Source organism: Saccopteryx leptura, chromosome 2 (genome assembly GCF_036850995.1).
Source record: "Saccopteryx leptura isolate mSacLep1 chromosome 2, mSacLep1_pri_phased_curated, whole genome shotgun sequence".
Taxonomy (NCBI): Eukaryota; Metazoa; Chordata; class Mammalia; order Chiroptera; family Emballonuridae; genus Saccopteryx; species Saccopteryx leptura.
Window position 1 is genome coordinate 152564 of NC_089504.1, and position 25516 is coordinate 178079.

Below are 25516 nucleotides of genomic sequence, written 5' to 3' on the forward strand. Positions count from 1 at the left end.
CTGCCCACCTGCACAGTGTCCCTGGGCCCTGTCCCTGATGGCAGGTCCAAGTCCCCACCTGACCCAGCACCTCTGGCTGCTTTTAGGTCACCTCCCAGCTGGCCCCTTCACACACAGACTCTGGGGAAACTGCCCTCTGTAATCCACACACTGCCTGTGTCCCCAAGGCTTGCACCTCCAAGCTCCTCAAACTACAGGTACTTCACTGCACACAGTTTTGGAGAATTAAATGACTTGACGCATATAAAGCACTTCACACAGTGATTAGATTTCAGAAGAACTCAAAGTGCTGGAGTGCACACTTCACACTTTCCTTTACTCAGAACCTGAGCCACACCCACCCTGCAGGGCCCAGCCCCATTACCACTCTTCAGGGCCTGCCTCCTGCACCACCCCATCATCCCCCACTTCCTTGGGCAGTCCTTTCCTCTCAACACTGCAGCTGTGCATGAAATACTGTCCTACAGGACACTGCTGGAGGTGTGGGTGTTCAGAAAGCTGAGAGCACCCATCCCACCCACACAGTACATGGTCTGAGAAAACCTCATGTGGGGGTTCCCCTCAGTTGTGCCAACCCTATCCCACACAGAAGCTGCAGGACAGGGTTATTCACATTTATACATACTCACACATACATGTATGCACATGTAGTGTACACATCTAACATGCATCCTGCACATGCACAGCCTAATCCATGCTAACTCACATGTGTGTACTCCACTGCATAGGCCCACACATCTACACAGCACATACATGTTCATTCACATGTGCACAGGCCCACACAAGAGGTACACACATGTGCACAGCACATATATGCTCGCTCCACATGCATTCACACATGTGTACAGCACATGCATGCCTATCCACCACATGTGTGTGGATGCATGTGGGTTAGAATGTATGTACCCAACATGTATGCATGGCACTACATGCTCTCAAGTCCCAACTCCAGGCCTCACCTTGAGCTTTGGCAGCCGCTTGATGGTCTTGAGGGGCCGCAAGACACGCAAGACTCTCAGGGACTTGATGGTGTTGATGTCCTTCCCTTTGGATCCTCTAGAAGGAGAAGCCACGCATGCAGATGGCTGGTTGCACACTGTGCCCTTCCCCATGAAGCCCACCAGGGCTGGGGCATGCTGCCTCTGAGTTTTGTCTTGGGCCTTAGGGCAGAGGACCAAGAAGCATGGAGGCCTCAGCCTTGTAGGCACCACAGAGGCCTCATCTAAGTGGACAAGGGCCAGGTCAGCAGCACTTGGTGAACAGGGAGCACTGGGCGTCCTGATGAGAAGAGCTTATTGCCCCAGACCACTTCCATCACCCAGCACTCCCTGACCCCCCAAACCAGCTTCCACCCATGAGGTCAGCAGTGGGAGTGAGAGAGGAGGGGAGGAGAGGCCCATACGGTGACCTACAGGCAACGTGCCCCACAGCTCTGGAAGGGTTGCCTTCTCTTGAAGGGAGGTCAGGGAACATGTGTGGACCCCCTGCCTGTCCTCTCTCAGCTGCCCTAACACTCCTCCACGTGACATAAAACTGGCAGAAAGGGGCAGGAGAAGAGGATGGGACACCTGAAGAGAGGGAGGGAGAATATTAAAAAAAGATAAACTGAGAGAAAGAGAGAGGAGGGAGGGGAAGAGAGGGAGAGAAGGAAAAAGAGCCAGAGAGAAGACAGAGACATCAAGACAATGAAGAAAAGAACAGGAGGGAGGTAAGGCAGGAAGTAAGGTAAAGAACATTCCAGGCACTAGACACAAGCTCAGAGGTCCAGGATGTTTGGGACCAGATCAGGGCCCCTCACAGAGGAAGCCAGAGGGGACCCAGGTAGCTCCCGCAAGCTGGCAGGGACAGAGGAACTGTCACACTCTGGGTCTGGCCCTCCTGCCAATCTGAAGGAGGCCAGCCTCCGAAGCAAAGCCAACCTGCCATTGGGGGTGCAGGGAGTAGCTGAAGGCTCAGGACTGGAGGCCCTAATCCATCCTGCTCAGAGGCCAGTTCTCCCCAAGCTCAGGGATCTGTACAAGGTGGGGGAAGGCAGTCTCCTTAAGCTCCAGCCATGCTCTGGGGAGAGTGAGCCCGTAAGGCCCAGGCAGGCTCCATGGGGGAGGGACCCTTAGGGGTCCCAGCCGCATTCTCCTCCTCCAGAACCATAGCTGGGGCCTCCTCTCCAGAATCAGATCAGAGTCCCCCTGAAACGCCAGTCTTCCAGGTAGGAGGACATCTCAGCCTTTGAGTGCTGGTCAGCATCTGCATCGCTCCAGCACCCAGATGCCCCCCACACCAGCTTCCTCCAGGTTGCCAGGCTGAGGAGCAAAGAAGGACACCCCCACACTCATTTCCAGGAGACGAAAAGGGCCCTTGCTACCGTGGGGAGGAGCCTGCGGGCAGTCTGTGCTGGGGGGGGGGGGCTGCAGGCTGCACTTCTCCCCCAGCTCAGCTCAGCCCCTTGCTCTGTGGCCATCCGGCTAGGTTCATTGGTTCCCTCACTCCCACTCCAAGTTCCTCACTGACACTGGAAAAGCTGTCACCTCCTCTATAGAGAAAGGGGGTAGGTAAGACCCCCAGAGATGCTGAACCTTTCAGAGTAGTCGTCAGAGGAAAGAGGAAAGAGAGCCGTGCTTTTGGGGAACAGACTGTGGGAAAGTGCGTCAGGGTGTCCACCATCCCTGCTCATGTGGCATCGGCCACCCAGAGCTGCCCTGTGGGCCCTCGTTCCTCGCCTCCAGCATTCATTTGGGACACCCTGCTCCCTGAACCTCTCCAAGGACTGTCCGTGCCTAGCTGCAGCCCCACAGACCCCCAGTCCAGGTGAAGTGGGAAAGCATGGGGTGGGGCCGTGGCTCCCGGCAGCATGCAGCCCGGAGGTGGAGGTGATGAGAGGTGGTGAGGCAGCGATGAAACGGCCCCGAGGGGCAGCTGTGATGTGGGCAGTGTGAGGGGACAGAGGGAGGCATTACCCCATGAAGCTCCTACCGAGTCCAGCAACAGGGAGACAAAGAGAAGAGAGTCAGTGAGAAGGCCTGGCCATAGGCCAGAGAAAAGGAAGACCCATCCCTCAGCACTGCATCCTCATCTCTGCTTCTCATCCCACCCCTGATCCATGTGACCCCAGCTCTACTCAAGACCCCACACCTGCCTCAGCCCCACCACACACAGGCCCTGGGGGCCTACAGGCCCAGACACAGTAGGGCTGCGCGTCATCCCCTCAGGAGCCTGAGAAAACAGCCCAGAAACTGAAGGGGTGACACCCATCAGCACTGCAGCTCTGGGCACCCATCAGTGCTGCTGCAGGTGGGCAGTCAAGCTGTTTGAAAGGACATCAAGAGGCACAGAGGAAACAAGCCAGGGTCCAGCCGGCCCAATTTCAGGACAACGGATTTTGGGGACAAATAGGCTCGAGGTCCTACAACACACACAGCCCAGCCCAGGCAGCAGACAGAGACAGCCCTGGAGGCCAGCAGTGCCCCCAAACTCCATCACACATCTGGGCTGAAGCTGGCCAGGTCAGAGCAGACGTGGGTACTTACGAGAAGGCAAACGCCACCAGGGCCCCACTGACCACAATGAAGTCCAGAATGTTCCACAGATCCCGGAAGTAGGCCCCCGGGTGCAGAAGCAGTCCCAAATCAATCATCTTTGGGGGAGAAACACAGTTTAGGGGATAGGATACTTTAGAAAAAAAGGGCAGAGTTAGACCCCAGAGTCATGGGGTTGGGGGAAGGTGACAAAGCCCAGGTCATGCCCTCCCAGGCATAGACATGGCTCAGATCTTTCTCTGTCAGGGAAGCGGTCGTGGCCCAGTTCACATCCAGTCATGGGGAAGAGACACGACTCAGGCAGGCCCTCTTGAGGGCCGCATGGGCTTTTGGACCTCAATGCCATTGACCTCGAATATCTACATGGTCAGGATGGCTGAGATCTGGCCTGGGCCCCAAGTCCCTTGGGGCTCACTGCTGGGCTGCAGGCACACCCTGCCCGTCTCCACAGCAGGGAAAGGGTTCTGCCTCTCCCAGAGGTGTGACTTGGCAAGCAATTTAAAGTCTGTAAGGTCTCTGAACACCTCCCCCAGGTAGTGAGGAAGCAGAAGTGACGTGGATGCACAGAGTCAAAGCCACTCTGAGTCGTGCACAGGGCACACCCTAAGCTGCCCTGCATCCGGGGCTCATCCACACCGAACACACACCTAAGCATTCACACTAGCCACTCATCAGACACCAACTCAGAGAGAGCAGCACCTGTCAACACTGAGCACAGAAAGTGGAGCTCGAGATGTAATGGCTGGTCTTCAATCTGCCATCAAACCCCAGGGCCCTTTCCTGTCAGTGGCGTCAGCACCATCTGCTGTGCTTTCCAGGATCCCTCCTCCAGCCAGACGTCAGGGAGTGGGGACCCTGGTTAAGAGTGTGGGGAGCTCTGCCAAGGCTATTTAACGCTGTAGTGACTCCTTAGTGGTTGACAGCCTCTTGCGTAACCACATGTGCATGGGTGCAAGGCACACCTACCACCTGCCTCCGTAAGAGATTCCACGAGGAGGGTGAATGGGGCAGCGAGGCACCCATGTCACTCACCTTGATCACCATCTCAAAGGTAAAGACGCCCGTGAAGATGTAGTCCATATATTTCAGGACCTACAACCAAAAAGAAGCCAGATGCTAGAGCCAGAACTGTCTGGGGGCTCCAGGTTCCCCCTCCAGACCCTGAGGCCTCAGCCTCAGCTCCTATCCTGGGCATGTCTACACTCTTCCTGTCCCTTCCTATCCATGACATGGAGCTGGACCCTGGCAGTGCCAGCCCTCCATAGTTTGACAGTAGCACTCACGTTGTTCCTTGGTGAGTCTGTCCGCACGGGGTCCTCAGCGGCCAGGGCAATGCTGCTGAGGGCGATGACCACGAGGATGACCATCTCGAAGTACCGCATGGTCACAATATAATGGCAGAAGCGGCGGAGCCTGGGGGGGGGGAAAGTCTGGCTCACCAAGGCCCAGAGATGGGTCAGACGACCCTCTCTCTGACTCCCCTGGTGGGCCTCTCCCACAGGTGACTGGTGGTGACTGAGATTCCTGACAGGGTATCCCAGGAAGAGGGAAGAGGGGTGGGAAGACTGCTGAAACCTACAGCAGGGTCGGCAAACTACGGCGTGCAGGCCAGACTGTGGGCCCTGCGGACATCAGGTTCGCTGGAGTGCTGCAGGACTGACCCCTGTTCTGCTCGGTCAGGTACATTCCGCACACTGGGCACAGGGCTGAGCAGGACAACAGTACACAGTGTAGACATGAGCCAAGGATACTCTCCGATACTAACAAATGCCACAACACAGTGTGGACGGTGACTGGGAGGCCAGGGAAGACCCCTTTGCTGGGGCCGTGAGGTTGATCCCGGGTGACGAGAAGGAGCAGCTGTGTGAGGAGCACGTGGGGAGGACCTCCTCTCCTGCCACTGCCAGGGACACACTGTGCTTCCTCTGCACCCTGCCGTAGTCCCCATGCAGGCTCCTCACTGCCCCTCCTGCCCTTGACTTCCTCCTGACACCAGTAATTCCTGTGCCCGAGGACCTTCTATCTGAAAGGACCTGCTGCACCCACCTGCTTCTCTCTCCCTTGAAGGGACTCTATCAGGTTATCTCATTCCCCACCACTGCCCACAGCTCTGGCCTCCACACAAACACCTTCCCAGGCCCGCTGGCCACTTGAAGGCACTTCCACGTCTGAACGCTCTGTCCCAGCTCCTCTATCTGGCCATTCTCCTAAGCGAAGTCACAGGTCCCTCCTGGGCTGTCTCCACTGCCCAGCTCCGCCCATGGCTGCACGCCTCCCCTACTCAGAGGGCCCCCAGCTGTCACACCCAGATGTCATCCTTCACATCTCCTGCTCCTTCCTAATTTGGTCATCGAGTCTAAGATTCTGCCGCTACAACTTCTCCCCAAGATTTCCCTTCCAAATCTCTTCACTATGACTGCCCTCATCAAATTGCCATCTCTTCCTGAAAACCTGGGCCACCAACTGAGTGGCCTTTCTAACCACAGGCCTCTGCTGAAGGGCAACCTGAGTGTCACGACGCACCCCAACTCGACAAGTCTCCCTGCTCCTTGGGTCTTTGCACAACATCCAGTTTCCCTGCAGGACACCACCTGGCCCCCTTCCCTGTCTTCAGCTGCCCTGGGCCCAAGCTGTCAGCCTGGACCCCCATAATCGCTCTCCTCTCTACAGACAGCGGTTCTCCCTTGTCATCACTCTTCCTCACCCCTCAGTTTCAGATGAGACTGCTCACTGACTCTAGAAACACTGCCCAATCCCACCCGCTCCGACCTGACCCTCCCCTCCCTCTGAATCACTGCAACACTGTTTATCTAGTGGACAGCCTGTCCCCTCCTCCACCATCAGTGTTGAGCAGTAGGGCCACCATTTCCATCAGCATTTCACTCTTGACCCAAGGCTCCTAGCTCCTGTGTATCAACAACAGACTGTTGGGGTGAGGGGTAGCTAACAAAGGAGTGGCCACACAGACAGGTGATGTTGGGGCACTAGTCCCACAAACCCTGCTGTCCTTTGTGCCAGGCTCTGGCCACACTGGCCTTTGAGTGGCTCCACTTTGCTTGTTCTGTCGCCTCTCCCTTGAGTGCTCTCCCTCTCACATCTCTGCTCCAACCTCACCTCCCACTGTAATTTCAGGGCCCCAACAGTTCCAGCTCTGGATTTTCTCTGAGTGTGCACCACCCGACAACAACATCCATGGCCTTCACTTACTGGTCTTGTTTGCTGCCTGTCTCTCCCACTGGAGGGCAGGCTCCTGAGAACGGGGCCTGTCTGCTCTGCTCATACTGAGTGTCCCCAGCATCTACATCGCCAGTGGCACATAAATACTGGCTGGCCTAATGAAGACAGGTGTCATAATGAATGTATGAGAGATACATGGTAACCATGACAGGTAAACAGACAGGAGGACACATGGATGATGTGTGTCAGTGTGCCGCACATGGGCTCACATGCATGGGCACTGGGTGTGTATGCAGAGGCAAACAAAGGTCATAGAGGGATTAAGAGCATGCTCTGGAACTGAGTGTCTGTGTTCAAGTCTGCCTGGCTCTGTGTCTGTGGACAAGCAACAGAACTTCCTTGTGGCTCCGTGTCCTCGTCTGCACAGTGAGGTAACAAAAGTACATGCTTTGTGGATTGCAGTGACAATCAGAATGTTAACATTTGCAAAGTATGCCGGGTCACACCTAGCACAGACGGCTGTCACATCACCTGCCAGGCCACACCTAGCACAGACGGACGGCTGTCACATCACCTGCCAGGTCACACCTAGCACAGACAGCTGTCACATGCATGTGTATCACAGGCCATAGATGAAGAACGTCATGGCATAGGTGCGGGCAAGAAGGAGACTCACAGGTTGGTGGGGCTCAGACAGAACATGGAACTGTATGGGACGATGGGCCGCGGACCACTCCTCATCACATCATCGGCTTCCACCTCCTTCTTCCCCTCTACTTGGCTTTCCAGGTCCATGTTGCCACCTACGAGGATAGAGGGCCGCCAAGTCAGGAGTGTGGTGCACACAAAGCCACATCACACAGGTCTCACCCGGGCAACAGATGCTGTCCAGCTCCAACCCCAACAGGCTGGGGGGGGATTTCATGGAGTTATCCAGGAAAGTGCACGTGGGTAAGGACCCAGAGCATGAGGGAGGTGAGTGATGGCCATGACTGAACCAGCACTGAGGACTCTAAGAGGCCCTTCAACACATCACACTGTTACCAGGTCAGGGTACATGAGAACAGACAGACCAGTGGAACAGAATCAAATGCCCAGAAATCAAACCAATATATAGGGGCAAATAATCTTTGACAAAAGAGCCCAAAACACACAATGGTAAAAAGAAAGACTCTTCAATAAATAGTGTGGGAAAATTGGAAAGTCATATGCAAAAGAATGAAACTTGACTACAGTTTGTCCCCACGCACAAAAATTAATTCAAAATAGATCAAATACCTAAATATAAGACCCGAAACAATAAATTACACAGAAGAAAACATAGGTACTAAACTCATAGACTTTGGCCATAAGGAACATTTTATGAATTTGATCCCAGTGAAAGGAAGTAAAGGCAAAAATAAATGGATGAGACTATATTAAACTAAAAGGCTTCTGCACAGCAAAAGAAACAACAAAACAAAAAGACAGCCAGCCAAAAGGGAGCTGGCCTTGAGTGGCACATGAGTACACATGCACGGGTACTGGGCGTGTGTGCAGAGCTGAGCAAAGGTCAGAGCAGGACAAACAATAGTAGGACAAACAACAAGAGGTTAATACCTAAAATATGTAAAGACCTCACAAAGCTCAACAACAAACAATCCTATTTAAAAATGAGAAAAAGACCTGAATGAACACTTATCCCAAGAAGACATACCAATTGCCAACAGATATATGAAAAGATGCTCATCTTTGCTAGTTATTAGAGAAATGCAAATCAAAACTACAATGAGATAGCCCCTCATACCTGCTAGATTGGCTGTTATCAACAAGACAGGTAATACCAAGTGTTGAAGAGGGTGTGGAGAAAAAGAAACTCATTCACTGCTGGTGGGAATGTATAGCCACCATAGTGGCTGGTATAGCCACTATGGAAGACAGTATGGTGGTTCCTCAAAAAACTAAAAACATAATTACCATATGACCCAGCAATCTTTCTATTGGGTATCTACCCAAAAAAACTCAAAAGTATTGGTACACAAAGACACATGTACCCCCATGTTCATCACAGCATTATTCACAACAGCAAAGACATGAAAACAACCAAAGTGTCCCTCGATAAAGGTTTAGATAAAGTAGATGTGGTACATACATACAATGAAATACTAGTCAGCCACAAGAAATGATGAGATGTTGTCACAACAACATGGATAGACCTTGAGTACATTATACTAAAGTGAAATAAGTAAATCAGAAAAAGCTAAGAACTATATGACTTCACACATAGGTGGGATATAAAACTGAGACTCATGGACACAGATAAAAGTGGTTATGGGGGAAGGGGGAAGGAGGATGGGAGAGAGAGGTGAAGAAAGAGTGACAAATATATGGTGACAGAATATGATTTGACATTGGATAATGGGCACACAACACAATCAACAGTTCAAATGCTATACAGATGTTTACCCGAAACCTATGTATTCTTATTGATCAATGTCACCCTATTTAATTTCTAAATAAAAAGGGGCACGTAAAGAAAAAATAGGCCCTGGCCAGTTAGCTCAGTGGCAGAGTGTCGGTCTAGCGTGCAGGAGTCCCGGGTTTGATTCCTGGCCAGGGCACACAGGAGAAGTGCCCATCTGCTTCTCCACCCCTCCCCCTTTCCTTCCTCTCTCTCTCTCTTCCCCTCCCGCAGCCAAGGCTCCATTGGAGCAAAATTTGCCTGGGCGCTGAGGATGGCTCTATGGCCTCTGCCTCAGGCGCTAGAATGGCTCTGATTGCGGCAGAGCAACGCCCCAGATGGGCAGAGCATCGTCCCCTGGTGGGCATGCCAGGTGGATCCCGGTTGGGCACATGCGGGAGTCTGACTGTCTCCTCGTTTCCAACTTCAGAAAAATAAAAAAATTTTAAAAAAAAGGAAAGAAAAAATAACGTCAATCATGTGTGAACTTTAAAATATCACCAAACTTACAAAGTGTAAGGTCACCATGTGTGAAGGACAGCAGAAACAAGTAGAGTCACACCACCATGACCTTGATATAAGAATTTTTAGATGAGGTTTATAAAATAACTAAACATGGATATGTAAAGAAATTTTTAACATCTACCTTAAAAAAAAGTGAATAAGCAGTAAAGTCCACAAAACTGACCCAGCATTACAATGGCCTGTGACAGAGAAGCTTAAAATGACCTGTCCTCCCATTGAAAACAACAACAAAAGCTGAAGAAACATATAAGCTAAACACGTAAGTTTAAAGGTATGAACAGAAGCGAAAAACTATGACTGTCAGGAGAGGGAAGCACTGGTGACCCCACATCCCCCCAGTTTTTCCAAGGCCATTTTCCAAATCATCATGCTAAAACCCAAGCACCAAGCCACACTTCCTGGGAGGAGGAAAAGACTGAAGGTTGAGGATGACAGTGTCAGGGACTGAGGGAGAGCCATGTAGAGGAGAGCGAGGCCACTGCTCATGTGCACGGGAAGCAAACACCCTTGAGGTGCTCATCTGAAGGAGAAAGCAGGGTGAAGTTTCCATGCTGTGCAAAAGCCAACAGAGATGTAACTTCGCTTAGTTTTGTTAGGACTGTTTTTGTTCTTGTTCTTGTTCCTGTACCATGTACAATGTTGCACAGATCTTGAATCATTTGATCTTAACCCTACTATTCCTTACAAGGCGTTTTATTTTCCATGGGTGGCATTTTCAGGAATGGGTGTATTGTGCTTTAGCAGTCTTGTTTGCACTTTAGGAGGACAGAAAACAATATTAAAGGGATGTCTGAGATGCAAGAACAAAAGGTAAGCCAAGAAATGGTGAATCTAAATAAACATAGAATCAATAAAGTCAAAATGATAACACCTATTCTGTGAGATTAGAAAAAGGACTGTCAGTGCTGGATAACAAGGATGGAGTTAGAAATGTGAATGGAGCCCCACTGTGAGGGGACTTAGTATGGACACGGCCTACAGGTTCTGTTACATACGACAGAACTATGAAGGCAACCACTGAACACCAGCAACAGAATTCAGTTTTTAACCTTTATTAGAGAAAAATGTGATAAGGAAAGCAAACAACCAACCAATTACTCAGTATTAAAACTGGAGGAAAAAAGGAAAACCATAGGAAAATGAAACAAATGTCCAAATCTAAAATAGATGAAGCTTTGGCTCAGCGGTAGAGCGTCGGCCTAGCGTGCGGAGGACCCAGGTTCGATTCCCGGCCAGGGCACACAGGAGAAGCGCCCATTTGCTTCTCCACCCCTCCGCCGCGCTTTCCTCTCTGTCTCTCTCTTCCCTTCCCGCAGCCAAGGCTCCATTGGAGTAAAGATGGCCCGGGCGCTGGGGATGGCTCTGTGGCCTCTGCCTCAGGCGCTAGAGTGGCTCTGGTCGCAACATGGCGATGCCCAGGATGGGCAGAGCATCGCCCCCTGGTGGGCAGAGCGTCGCCCCATGGTGGGCGTGCCGGGTGGATCCCGGTCGGGCGCATGCGGGAGTCTGTCTGACTGTCTCTCCCTGTTTCCAGCTTCAGAAAAATGAAAAAAACAAAAAACAAAAAATAAAATAGATGAAGCTAATACAAGTAAATCAATAATCACAATAAATATAAACACCTGGCCATTCAGTGACACAGACTATCCAGCTGGATATGATACTTATGACACAGCTCTAAGTAATTTCCAAGAGACAAGCCTAGAATAGAAGGCCATGGAAAGGTTGAAAGTCAAAAGATGAAAAATTGTAACAGCAAGTGTTCGTGCAAAAAGGAAAAAGCTCAGGTATATATTCACATCAGAAAAAAATCATTAAAGAGCATCACAAGATGACAACAGGTTCAGCTCCACAGACACATAGCAATTTTACACAGAAGTAACTCAGAATATAGAAGGCAAACACATATATTTTAAAAAGAAATAAAAGAAAAAGCCCCACCAAAGAGATTTGGAAATACAGTTACTTACTGTTTTAGAAACACAGACATGTACTTGGTCATATGTTAGATTGTTTTCTATTCTGAGCTGCATGTTTCAAACTATTCACAATAACTGTATAAAATAAAAACATATATGTATAAAGTAAGAGCTGACAGACCTACTGAGAGCAAGAGGTTTCAATGTACCTTGCTCAATTATCTATGAATGAGTCAGGCAAAATATTAGTGAGTATACAAAATATCTAGCACTACAACTAAGAAACAATTTAGAGAACAAATAACAAAATTAAAGGGAACATATTCCTTTTAAGCTCATGCAATATTTACAGATGTTGACCAGATACCAAGCCATAAGCAACTGTAAATATGTCTTAAAGAAAACCAATGCGAGGGCAGAAAAATAATTTTCTTTCTACCCTTCTAAGTCCCTCTGACTGGACTAACAATCAAATTAACATGAGACAGATTAACAGCAGAAAAATGACTAAATTTATTATATATTGAGCAAAGAGTGAAGAAACAAAATGGAGTGACCACAGCCACACTAACAAATTACTTATATCACAATGGGCTGAAACATGAGGAAGGAGTTTGTTTTAGTTAACTAGCCCAAGGACTTAAACTTTTAAACCTCTGAACTTTCAGGACCTGAAGATATATATGAATCCTGTCAACTGCCCTCTGAAGACATAGGGAAAGCATGTCCACATGTCCAGATGGCCTGACATCTGGGAAATCACTACTTTGAACTAATTACAGAAACTAAAAAAGCAAGACTGCGTTCTTATTCTCTATATATGAAAATAAGAATTCATATATATATATGAATATAATAATTCATACACATAGGAATTCTCAACTTTAGTTTTCTTCACAACACTCTAGTGTTACCTAGTTGTGTTTCTAGATTTCTAAATCTTAAGACCTTTGAATAGATCTTTGTCATTTAATTATGGTGAATCTCCCTGATTCATTAACCCTCAGTGGACAGTACATACTGGTTCCCTTAGAAGAGGGGACCCTAAGGGACACACTGGGCAGAAGCTTATTCGTCATTCTGAACTAAGGAGAGCGGGCAGTGGTCTGGGACTTCAAAGGGAGAGTAGGCAATTCACCAGTAGAAAGAAAGTGCAAACATAAATCTTGCTAAGACCCCAGAAACAATGGGGCACAGAGGAGTCTAGTCAGGACCCTAGAAAGCATATTTTGGGCAAACTTTCCCTACCATCATGTTCTCTAATCATAGTGCAATCAAGTTAGACATTAAGTCAGTTATCAGAAACAAAAAAGATTAAGGTTTAAATTTTACAGTTGGAAACTGAAAAACAGACTAAAGAGTTTGTGAGTCAAAAATTGTATTTATAGGCAGTAAAACTGTGTCTACATAGAAAACAAAATAATCTACAGAAAAATTACTTAGCGTAACAAGAGAGATTGGCAACTCTGTGACTGGATTAAAAAACTGCTTGTATTTCTGTAGAGTAGGAGCAAATAATTAAAAAATACATTTTTTTTTTAAAGACTACCATTTTAAAAACAGAATATGCAAAGTAAGGCCCTGGTAAGTAGGCTCAGAGGTACAGCGTCAGCCCAGCATGTGGATGTCCCAGCTTCGATTCCCAGTCAGGACACACAGAAGTAACCATCTGCTTCTCCACCTCTCCCCCTTCTCTCTCCCTCTCTCTCTCTCTCCCTCTCTCTCTCTCTCTCTTTCTTCTTTCTTCTCTCACAGCCATGGCTCAACTGATTTGAGCACATCAGCCCCATGGCACCAAGGATGACTTCATGGAGTCTCCACCTCAGGCGCTTAAGATAGCTCGTTTGCGAGCATGGCCCCAGATGAATAGAGCACTGCTTCCAGACAGGGGTCACTGGGTAGATCCCGGTTGGGGCACATGTGGGAGCCTGTCTCTCTATCTCCCCTCCTCTCACTTAGAAAAAAAGGAAAAAATATACGCAAAGTAAAAAGACAAAAAGAAGAAATTTTAAACTACTCTATATGATTCTATAATGGTAGATATGTCATTATACATTTGTCCAAACCCACAGAAGGTACATCATGTAAACACCATGTAAACTGTGTATTTGGCATGAAAATGACATGTCAGTGTGGGTTACTGACAGTAACAAGTGTACCATCTGGTGGGAATGTTGATAGTGGAGGCAGGGAGTATATGGCAAAGCTCTGTACTCTGTTTACTATGCCTGTGAACCTAAAACTGCTCTAAAAAAATAAAAAGACAAGAATTTCCGGATAAGACAAAAGAGATACAAACACAAAATCAAACAATTAGACAAAAATTCTATTATCTCATATTTGAATTATAAAAGTTAAAAGGATACATAAACGTTCTTCTCTTTAAAAAAAAAAAAAAAGGTCCTGTCAAGTCTAAAAGCTAAAAGTAATGGCCTGACCAGGCGGTGGTGCAGTGGATAGAGGACCCAGGTTTGAAACCCTGAGGTCACAAGCTTGAGTGCGGACTCATCCAACTTAGCACGGGGTCACGGCCTGAGTGTGAGATCATAGACATAATAAACCCATGGTCACTGGCTTGAGCCTAAAGGTCCCTGGCTTGAAGCCCAAGGTCATTGGCTTAAGCAAGGGGTCACAGGCTCAGCTGGAGTCCCCCCCCCCCCGCCCCTGTCCAGGCACATATGAGAAAGTAATCAATGAACAACTGAAGTGTTGCAACTATGAGTTGATGCTTCTCATCTCTCTCCATCACTGTCTTGTCTGTCTGTCTCTTGCTAAACCAAAACAAAACAAAACCAAAAGTGTGAAAGAAATGAAAACTCCAGAGTCAGGATCATATTCCTAAATATACACCGTTTCTCATCAAAGGAACCAAGCATGTCAGATCCCTCCCAGAGAAACTAGAGGGGAGCGAGAAAAGCAGAACCGGGAGGAGAAAGAAGCCAAGCAGAGAGCAGTGACCAGTGAAGTCCTAACAGCAGTGTGAGCCGCCACCCATGGAACAGTGGGGTCTGCACTGAAGCTCAAAGTTGTCCTGACCTGAAGCCACAGGGCTGGGCTTTCAAATTCCTGCCCATTCCCCATTGGCTAGGGCCACCTGCCAATTCTCAGCACCTCCACTTCCCGTCCAGGTGGAGGGAGGCCTCAGAAGAGGCGGCCGTGGAGGTGCACACACACTGAGGTAAGGGAGGGAAATGTGCCGGAAGAGCCAGTACACAGATCTTCTTGGAGAAAAGGCCAATCCCAGGCCTGGGGCAGGAAAGGTACATCATGATCCTAGGTCATGTTGTTGCTGATGAAAACCAGAAAGCTGTCAAAGACTTCTAGAGGCAAGGGACTCCCTCTGCCAAAGATGGGACAATTTATGCATCAAAAGTAATAGTGAGTGCAAAGGCCTGAAACACAGCAAACACATTAAAATCCAAAAATTCACAATAGTTTTCTTCACTCTCTGTCTCACAACTCATAATTTTGAAAATCTACACATAAATAAAGGAACAGAGTTAAGCCTGTTTTCTGCTTAGTATAAAAACAAACTGTATTTCAGGGTAACTAAATAGTTGATGATGTAAGTTCTTCCCTACAAAAAAAGTCAAATAATAAAAAATTAAGTTGCAATGCCTAACAAAATCTGGGTGACAATCGTCAGCGTCACTAAACCATTAGGGGGGCGATGGTGCAGAACTTTGCACTGGACAGATCAGGCCCAACCCTGGTCAGTCTCAATCGTACTGCTGCCAAAGGAGGACTCTGGGCCTTGTCCAGCTCCTGGGCTGGTGCAGTACAAAGCGGGGACCACTGCCCCGGAGGCTTCCAAAAGAGTTTAACTGAATTCCAACGAAGTCTCTAGCTCTGTGCTTTGCAAACAAGGGTGGTTTTGCCTCCTAGGGACATGTGGCATTGTCTGGAGACATTTTCTGGTTGTCACACCACAGGGTGCTACTGGCATCTAGAGGGTACAGGCCAGGAATGATGATAAACAGCCTAAATGACACGAGGGCTGCCAACAGCATGTCAGTGGTGCCAAGGGCTAGGAGGCCTGCTTCTACATCTATCTGATGATCAGTTAACAGGAGACACTAAGGACAGAGGAAATATTAAATAACACCGTGATGCAATTTACCAAATTCTGAATTGGGTAGAAAAACCACTAGTCTTCAACAAATCAATGGCATGCACAAAGGAAGAAGGAAAAACTCTTATAAAGGACATGGGCAGATTGAACAAGTCAAATGAGTAAACCTCGTTTGCATCCCAATTCAAACCAATCAATTCTAAAACATTTTTGAAATTGGTAAAATTTTAATCTGGGTTAACTACTAGATAATATTTAGGAAGTATGATAACATCACCAGATGAAATCATATTATTGTGGTTGTTAATTGTTAGAGATGCTCACAGACATATCTATACCTACAATGATATATATAAAAAAAATACAAATGAAGTAAGATTGGTGAAATGTGGATAATTTCTTGAGGGTGGGTGCCAGAGACGTGGTGGTTTATTATATTTGTGTTTCTACTTTTAATGTTTCAATTCTCCACAATTAAAAGGTTTTTTATAAGCAGCCCTGAAAAAAAGACAAAGGACACAAAGGAACCACTCAGACTAAAGTCTCGTTTCTCAGGAACAGCAGGGACAGCAGATGCTGGAAGAATCCCAATATGGTGTCAAAAACTAGCTAGAATTCCATACAAAGTGAAACCATATTTAACAAACAACTGCAAAATGAAGATTTTTCAACAAACAGAGAATTTACACCATCAAATCTCACTGAAACAAATTAAAAAATATGTTCTGTAAGCAGAAGTAAAAAACAAACAACCAAATAGATGATATGACATATAGAAATGATAAGCTACAAACAGAAGAATGAAATCAACAGAAAATAAAAATTCAAAATAAAGTTCTCCCATTTATAAATTCAAAACCATATTTATAAATAACTCATGGATTATATAAAACACCATAAACTTGGAAAAATATTTCAAATGAGAAAATATAATGTCTCAAAACATGTAAGATACAACTAAAATAATTCTTAGAGTGAAACGTGAAGCCTTGAACACATCAGCAATGTCGAAAGGCTTAAATGTCATGGGCCAAGTATCTTCGTAATAAATGGGAAAAAGATGATTACAACAAAGACAAAGAAAGTAGAACAGAAAAAATAAAATAAATTTATAAAACAGAACCAAAGATAGAGTAGGTAAAAATAAACAAACCCAAAACTTGAAACTTAGAAGCCTGGCTGGTTGGCTTAGTGGTAGAACATGAGCCAGGTGTGTGGAAATCCTAGGTTTGATTCCCAGTCAGGGCACACAGAAGCAACCATCTGCTTCTCCATCCCTCCCCCTCTCCTCTATCTTCTCCTCCCACAGCCATGGCTCGAATGGTTTGAAAAAGTTGGCCCTGGGCGCTGAGGATGGCTCCATAGTTTCGTCTCAAGTGCTACAAATAGCTCAGCTGCTGAGCAATGGCCCTTGGTGGGCAGAACATTGCCCAGTAGGGCGCTTGCCAGGTGGATACTGGTTGGGGTGCATGTGGGAGTCTGTCGAGTCTCTCTCTCTGCCTCCCTGCCTCTCAATAAAAAAAAAAGAAACTTAGTCTATTTAAAGTGACCAAGAAAGAAAGAGCTTATCAAGGGAAGGAGCAAGGGGAGGAAAGACGGAAAGAAGGAAGGGAATTAGAAATGTGAAAGTGGCCATAACTACAAATCCAGCAGCAACTAAAACGATGAGTCTGGCTCCCACAGATAACAACAGTCACCTACAATCAATTTCTCCCATATCCTTTATAAACCATATGGTAAATAAGGAAAGGTGATAAAACCATGCACACTCCATACTTACAGCGTTTGGCAGTAAAAGACAAATTTGAATTTACATGTAAGTGGGGAACAAACCTGTGAGGTCTGCAGTCAGGCAGGGACTGTGAAGAAGGGGGTGTACAGCAAGGGAGTTCTTGGAGAGTGGAATGTAGACAACACCAACCAGCAGGGAAGCCCTACCCGAAGTGGAGAAAGACTGAGAAGAGGTCTGGGACCTGGCCAGTAAGAGCCCTGTTCCTGGGGACTCGAAAGGAAGGGTTTAGAAAATACAAGGGACTGGGTGTGTGTGTGTGTGTGTGTGTGTGTGTGTGTGTGTGTGTGTGTGTGTGTGTGTGTAAACCTTGGGAATGCACTACTTCTAAAGGAAAAAGAGATGCTTGAAAGGGAGAGGAGGTGTATGTCAGTGGGCTATTGACAGAATAAAGGAAAGAAACAAGTACTTGAGGTCCAGGGTCCTCCTGAGATAGGATAGTATCAAAGAATCAGAACTAGACAGACATTCCCCCCCAAAGCATGACTGACTAAATAAACTAGATTTCATTGTACTAATACAACAGGTGTTGTTGAACTAGAAAGCAAGTAGGCTGCCCAAACACCTCCCCTACTCTTCGCAAAATCAAACATTAATTGCTGGTCTAGGAAGATTTCAAACACTTCCTCATTATCAGAACAAGGAAGCTGACATCCATGCAACACCTGTACCATAATAAAATAAAGAGTAAGGATAAAAACTTTTTGCTAATAAAAATACTTCACACACACACAACTGCAATGCAGAGGAAAACTGTAATACAACTTTCCCACAGGAAGCAAATATAATTAAGCATTTCCTAATAAGAAAACAACACTACCAAAAGCTCAAAAATGTATGGACCACTAGATGTGAGATGAGAGCTGATGAAACTCAGGGGAGAACTGAAAAAAAAAAAAAGAAAAATACAAAATAATCTCAGAAATCATAAGGGGGCCAAGAGAAAATGAATATGACTAAAAGGAGAGCAAGGGGAAGAAGATGAAAGTGAAATGAGCAAAGAAAAAAAATATGAACAAAGGAATGAGTTTTCAAAAGGATCAGAGAGCAAGTCACATAAAAGACAGGCAATGTATATCCAACATTTGTTAAACTGGAAATGTCTAAAAAGTATAAGTAAAATAATAGAACATTTAAAACTCATCCCAATTTTTTTTCCTGAAATGAAATAATACCTACCAGTTCATTTTTTTTTAAGTGCCAATTCAATGGGAAAAGGACAGCCTTTTCCACAAATGGTAATGGAACAAATGGATATCCATGGAGCAGAGTGGGGAAGAAACGCAATCCTTAACCTCACACCACAAATAAAAGTTAACTCAAGACTTCAGTGTCTGGAAAGATGAAATAGAAGCACTTTCCCCCCCTTTATCCCACTCAGCAAAACTAAAAACCCTAGACATCATATAAGGCAATCCTAAGATGAATCTGAAAGGTGGAAAGAAGAAGGCAGACTGGCTGGTGACCTTGTGACCTAAGAAATGACACAGCAGTAAGTTTTTCTTTTCTGAGCTTTATTTTTTTTTTTCATTATTATTTATTGATTTGAAAGACAGACACATCAATCTGTTCCTGTATGTGCCCTGACCAAGGATCATGCTTCCAGATGATCCTCTAACAAACTAAAGTATCCGGTCAGGGAAAAGATTATTTTATTTACTGATTTTAGAGAGAGTAGCGAGAGAGAGAGAAAGGGGGAGGGGCAGGAAGCATCAACTCATAGTAGTTGCTTCCTTTATGTGCCTTGATTGGGCAAGCCCCGAGTTTTAAACTGGCGACCTCAGTGTTCCAGCTCAACACTCTATTCACTGCACCAATACAGGTCAGATTGAATTTTCTTTTATGCTTCACATATTCTTGGTACTGGAGAAATTAGTGACCCAGAAATGCCAAAAGGCACAGATTTTTTAAAGTCCTGAAAAAAGCCAGCTCTCCTGAGTGACAGGAGAGAGAGACCAGGAGAGCTGCGACCTAGTAGAAAAAGACTTGTAACAGACAATAACTACTTTGCCACAGCCAAACACTGCAGAAAAAACTGCAGCCCTACCTCCACTTATAAGCAGATACTGAGTGGAGCACTCTAGACTGCCATCCTCAATAACCTGTAATGAGGTACCCCAAAGCACTTGTGGGGGTGGTGAGAGAGCCAAGTAGGCTCTCTTATTCCACTATGTGGTAATAAGACCCCAGACCCATACAAAGTCAGTAAAGATCACATGGGGAGACTTCAGTTACCACCCAGAAGTAATGAGGCACCCCTTCCCTTTACTTGCTAGAATCAATGCTAGTGGAAAGTCAAAACTTTTGCTATAACCTAGAGGCAATGAGGTCAACCCTGCTATGTCAATAGAAGCTATGTGGGGAAAGAAAAGGCACTCTTGCCTCTCTCAGACGGGATGGTATCAGTGGAAATCCAGGGAGGAGCTAAAACTTCCACCCCAGTCCAATTGGAACAAGGAGTCCACTTCCACGGGCTGTCAATGGAGGTAAAGTGAGAAAACTGTAATTCCATGCCACCTGCCAGTGAGACCACTCCCCAACTCTCCCCTGCTGGAGCAGTATCCAGTAAACTGGCTACGACAGAGATTTAAATAGGAGTCACAGCCTAATGACATAATGTCAATGTGGCTGGGTCTCAATAAAAAATTATTTGTTACACCAAGAATCAGGAAAATATCCTTTTCAATGAGAAAAGACAATCATACACACACCAACTAATACAGATGTTAGAATTTTCTGACAATAACATAATGTTCCCATCATAAAAATGCTACAACACACTATTAAAAACACATTTGAAACAAATGAAAAAAAAATCTCAGCAAAGAAACAGAAAACATTAGCAAAGAAATAGAAGATACAAAGAAAAACCAAATACAAATTTTATAACAGAAAAATACAATAACTAAAATGAAAACTCAATAGATGGGCTTAACAGCAGGATGGAGCATACAAAAGAAAGAATCAGTGAACTAGAAGAAATAACAATAGAAATGATCCAATCTGAACAGAGAAAAAACAGACTGAAAAAAGTGAACAGAGCCTCAGAGACCTTTGTGTCTACAACAAAAGATCAACCATTTATGTCAACAGAGTCCTGAAAAGAAAAGAGAAAGAGAGCAAAGCTGAAGACGTATTCAAAGACATAATGGATGAAAATATTCCAAATCTCGCAAAAAGACATAAACCTACAAATTCAAGGATCTGAGCAAACCCCACACAGGATAAGCCTAAAGAAACTCATGCCAACATACATCATAATCAAACTTCTGAAATATAAAGACAAAGAAACAAATCTTGAAAGCAGCGAGAGAGAAACATCTTACCTATAGGAAGAAAACAATTCGAATGACAGTAGATTTCTCATCAGAAACCATGGAGGTCAGAAGGAAGAGGCACACGTTTTTTCAAGTGCTGAAAAAAAAAGAACTGTCAACCCAGAATTCTATACCCAGTAAAAATATCCTTCCCGAATGAAGGGAAAATCAAGACATTCTCAGATGAAGGAAAACAGAGAATATGTCACCTGTAGGCCTACCTTACAAGAATGACCAAGGAAGGTCCTCTAAACAGAACATAAATTAGGAAAGACGAAATATTGGATTATCAGGAAGGAAGAAAAAACAATAGAAGGAGTAAAAATATAAGTAAATACAATATACTTTCTTCTCCTCCTCTTTAGTTTTCTAAATTTCCAGGTTGAAGTACAAGTTATAACACATACTAATGTGATTCTAAATATATGCAGAGGAAATATTTTAAGACAATTACATTATATGTTGGGAGGAAAAAGAGAGGTAAAGTTTTTATCTATTCTTTACTCAAACTGGTAAAATGATAATGCTGGTGTGCTGAAGTACATTACTGTATAATGTAATACCTAGAGCAGGCATGGCCAACATCCGGCCCGCGGGCCGAATGTGGCCCGCGTAATGAGTTTATGCGGCCCGCGATTAAATTTTTAATATTCTCCGCTACTTTAAAATCTCAGCTACTCAGAAGCGGAAGCGTCTTTGATTATTGGAAATCAAAATATTTAAGAAGATAGTGATACACAGAAAAGAATTCCACATGTGACTAATTTAGGGTTAACTTCCAATGATTGGTCGAATGGATTCACGATACTTTTTTTTTTTTAATTCCATTATAAAGGTTTACAACTTTTGTACTCGTCTGTACTCGATGTGAACTGTTTGACATTTAGCGGCAATGTGAAAACCACATTCTTTTAGGCAGAGTTTGCCAGAGCGCACCCAAGGCCAAACAATTTGTTATTTTTGTGGTCAAGTGTGCTGAATCAAGTGGCATTGTAGCACAGACAATAGCTGCAGTTAATAACTGAAAATGTGTCCAGGCTATTTGTAGAACAAAATAATTGTTTTATTTGTGATATAACCCCTTCAAGCTCATTCTATTAATTAAATATTGTTTCAATTGATTGCAATACAGTTTGGATATTTATATGGTATGTAATTATATTTTTATTAAAATATATTTTTATTAAAATAATACTGTATATTAAAATTTTTTCATTCACATATTCATAAACAAATTACATAATAAAATTTTGTTTGCTTAAACAAATAGCTTTAGTATTTAACATTTTTAAATTTTAATATTTTGTCCAGCCCGTAAAGAAGTTTTTTTTCTAATCTGGCCTAGGGGCAAAAACTGTTGGCCACGCCTGACCTAGAGCAAACATTAAAAAATACAAAGAGATACACTTAAATATACTATAGTTAAAATGAATTAAAAAATACATACAACCCAAGAAGGCAGGAATAAAAAAGAGAATGAACAAAACAAAAAATACAACAGCAGACTTAAGTCATAACATATACAATCACCTTAAATGAAAATGGTCTAAATATGCCAAATAAAAGACAGAATTGATAGAACAGATTAAAAATTCAACCTAACTATATGTTGTCTACAGGAGGCTAACATAAAATATAACTATGGAGGTAGTCTTAAAATAAAAGGTGAAAAAGATATACCACAAAAATATTAATCAAAATAAAGCAAGAGGGGGTATATTTCTGTCAGATGAAAAAGACATCAGAGCAAAGAAAATTATCAGGTACAGAGAGACATTACACAATGATCAAAGGGCCAGTCTTTCCAGAAGACACAATTCTAAACATGTATGTACTCAAAAATAGAGCTGCAAAGTATATGAAAAAAAAAACTAATAGAACAGACCCTGGCCAATTGGTTCAGTGGTAGAGCGTCGGCCCGGCGTGTGGAAGTCCCGAGTTCAATTCCTGACCAGGGCACACAGGAGAAGCACCCATCTGCTCCTCCACCCTTTCCCCCTCTCCTTTCTCTCTATCTCTCTCTTCCCCTCCCACAGCCAAGGCTCCATTGGAGCAAAGTTGGCCCAGGCGCTGAGGATGGCTCCATGGCCTCCACCTCAGGTGCTAGAATGGCTCCAGTTGCAATGAAGAAATGCCCTAGATGGGCAGAGCATCGCCCCCTGGTGGGCATGCCAGGTGGATCCCAGTTGGGCCCATGCGGAGTCTGTCTCTCTGCCTCCCCTCCTCTCACTTCAGAAAACAAACAAACAAACAAAAAGAAAACTAATAGAATAAAAAGAAAAAATAGGTATATTCACGTTTACAGTGAGAGACTTGAGTCTGCCTTTTTCCATAATTTATATATCTAGACAGAAAACTAAAATTCACACAGAACTCAACAACATCTCAACCAACAGGGTCCAATAGGCATCGACAGAACCACCCACCCAGCAACAGCAGTACGCACATTCTTTTCGCAGAACAGACCAAGCTCTGCCATATCTGGGCTAAATAACAAACCTTAAAAGTTTCACAGAGTTGATATCATACAGAGTATGCTCACTGACCACAAAGTAATCAAACTAGAAGTCAATGACAGAAAGATAAGAAAATGGAACTCCAAACACTTGGAAAATAAAACAACACACTTCTAAATAATCCGAGTCAAAGAGAAGTTGTTTTTTGTTTGTTTGCTTGCTTTTCTAGGTGAGAAGAGGAAAGAGTGAGACAGACTCCACATGCGCTCCGACTGAGATCCACCTGGCAATCCCACCCAATCTGGGGTTGATGCTCTAATCAACTCAGCTATCCTCAGCACCGGGGACAGATGCTCAGACCAATCGAGCCACTGGCTGCAAGAGGGGAAGAGGAAGACGGGGAGAGGGTGGGGCAAATGGTTGTTTCTCCTGTGTGCCCTGACCAGGAATCAAACCCGGGACATCCGCACTCTAGGCCAATGCTCTGTCCACTGAGCAAACCAGCCAGGGGCCAAGAGAAAGTCTTAATGGAAAATTTTTAATAGGACTCAATGAAGTGAAAATATAATGTCGCAGTCTGTGGGACACAGATAAAGCAGCGCTAAGAAGAAAATGTACAACACTAAACGCTTACATTAGAAAAGAGGGGAAGATTCAAATCAATAATCTAAGCTCCCATCTCAAAAAACTAAAAAAGAACAAAATAAACCCAAACCAAACAGAAGGAAAAAAATAACAAGCAGATATAAAATGGATTGGAAACAGAAAAACAAGAGAAAATCAGTGACAGGATCGACGAGAATAACAAATTTCTAGCAAGACTGACAAAAAAAAAAAAGAGAGAAGACACAAATTACCAAAACCAGGAATGAAAGATGCTGTCACCACAGATTACAAAGACAGCAAAAGAATAACAAGGACTACTTCAACTATACACACATAAATTTAACCACTTAAATTCCTTCCAAAGCACAGACTATTACAACCCACAGAATATGAAATAGATAAAGTAGGCCTATGACTATAAATAATAATTTTAAACTCCAAATATTTCATTGGCAAATTCTGCCAAACATTTAAAAGGATAATACCAATTCTAGATCATCTCCTTCAAAAAACAGAAAAAATTACAATTCCTTTTACAAATTCAATATTCTGACACTGAACCTAGATGACAGCACAAAAAGGAAGCCCAAGATCTCTAGCCTGAGTCCAAGGTCGCTGGCTTGAGCAAGGGGTCACTTGCTCTACAGTAGCCCCCTGGTCAAGGAATGTATAAGAAAGCAATCATTTAATAACTAAGGTGCTACAATGAAGAATTGATGCTTCTCATCTCTCTCCCTATCTGTCTGTCCCTATCTCTGACTCTCTGTCTCTGTCACACACACACACAAAAGTAGAACTAATAAATTAAAATGCTGGTTCCTTTCATAAAGATCTACAAAATATATAACAACTAACTAGTTTAATCAAGAGCAAAGGGGAGAACATAGAAGATATAGGATAAAAAACAAGGGGGAAAAACACTAAACCAGAGTAAAGTTCTTGTTAATGAAGCCACCTCTTTGCACAACTCTTCAATAACTGGTGTTGGCAAAACTGGATACATGCCAAAAAATGAAACTGTACTGCATTCTTACACCATATACAAAAATAAACTCAAAATAGATTAAAGACTTAAATGTCAGACCTGAAACCATAAAACTTCCCAAGGAAAACATAGCCAGTAAGCTCTCTAATACTGATCTTAGAATTATTTTTTAAAATATGTCTCCTCAAGCAAGAGAAACAAAAGATAAACAACAAATAGGACCGACAGACTAAAAGTTTTTACACAGCAAGGGAAACCATCAACGAAACAAAAAAACAACCTACTGAATGGGAGAAGATAGTTACCAATGATACATCCTATAAGGGGTTAATACACAAAACTTATAAAGAACTCATACCACCAAAAAACAAACAATCTAACTAGAAAATGGGCAGAGGATCTGAAGAGACATTTCTCTAAAGAGGACACACAGATGGCCAATAGACATATGAAAAGATGCTTAACACTTCTAATCATCAGGAAATACAAATTAAAACCACAATGAGATAACACCTCATACCTGTCAGAATGGCTATTACCAATAAACAAACAACATGGGTTGGCAAGGATGTGGAGAAAAGGGACCCTTGTGTACTGAGGTGGGAATGCAGACTGGGTCCGCCTCTGCGGAAAGCAGTATAGAGATTCCTTAAAAAATTAAAAGAGGCTGACCACGTAGTGGTGCAGTGGATAGAGC

The 25516-nt window shown here is 44.6% G+C and overlaps 1 protein-coding gene across 4 annotated transcripts in view; it reads right to left on the minus strand.

Moving 5' to 3' along the window:
* The window catches only part of CACNA1B (calcium voltage-gated channel subunit alpha1 B), a 171399-nt gene that overhangs the window by 51289 nt on the left and 94594 nt on the right, over window positions 1–25516 (minus strand). For all 4 annotated transcript variants that reach the window (XM_066366550.1, XM_066366548.1, XM_066366549.1 and 1 more), the window contains 5 exons: window positions 7387–7513; window positions 4817–4946; window positions 4566–4625; window positions 3525–3631; window positions 960–1056 (listed from right to left, as the gene is read on the minus strand). In XM_066366550.1, coding sequence (XP_066222647.1) covers window positions 960–1056; window positions 3525–3631; window positions 4566–4625; window positions 4817–4946; window positions 7387–7513 — 521 coding nt within the window. The remainder of the gene's footprint in view (window positions 1–959; window positions 1057–3524; window positions 3632–4565; window positions 4626–4816; window positions 4947–7386; window positions 7514–25516) is intronic.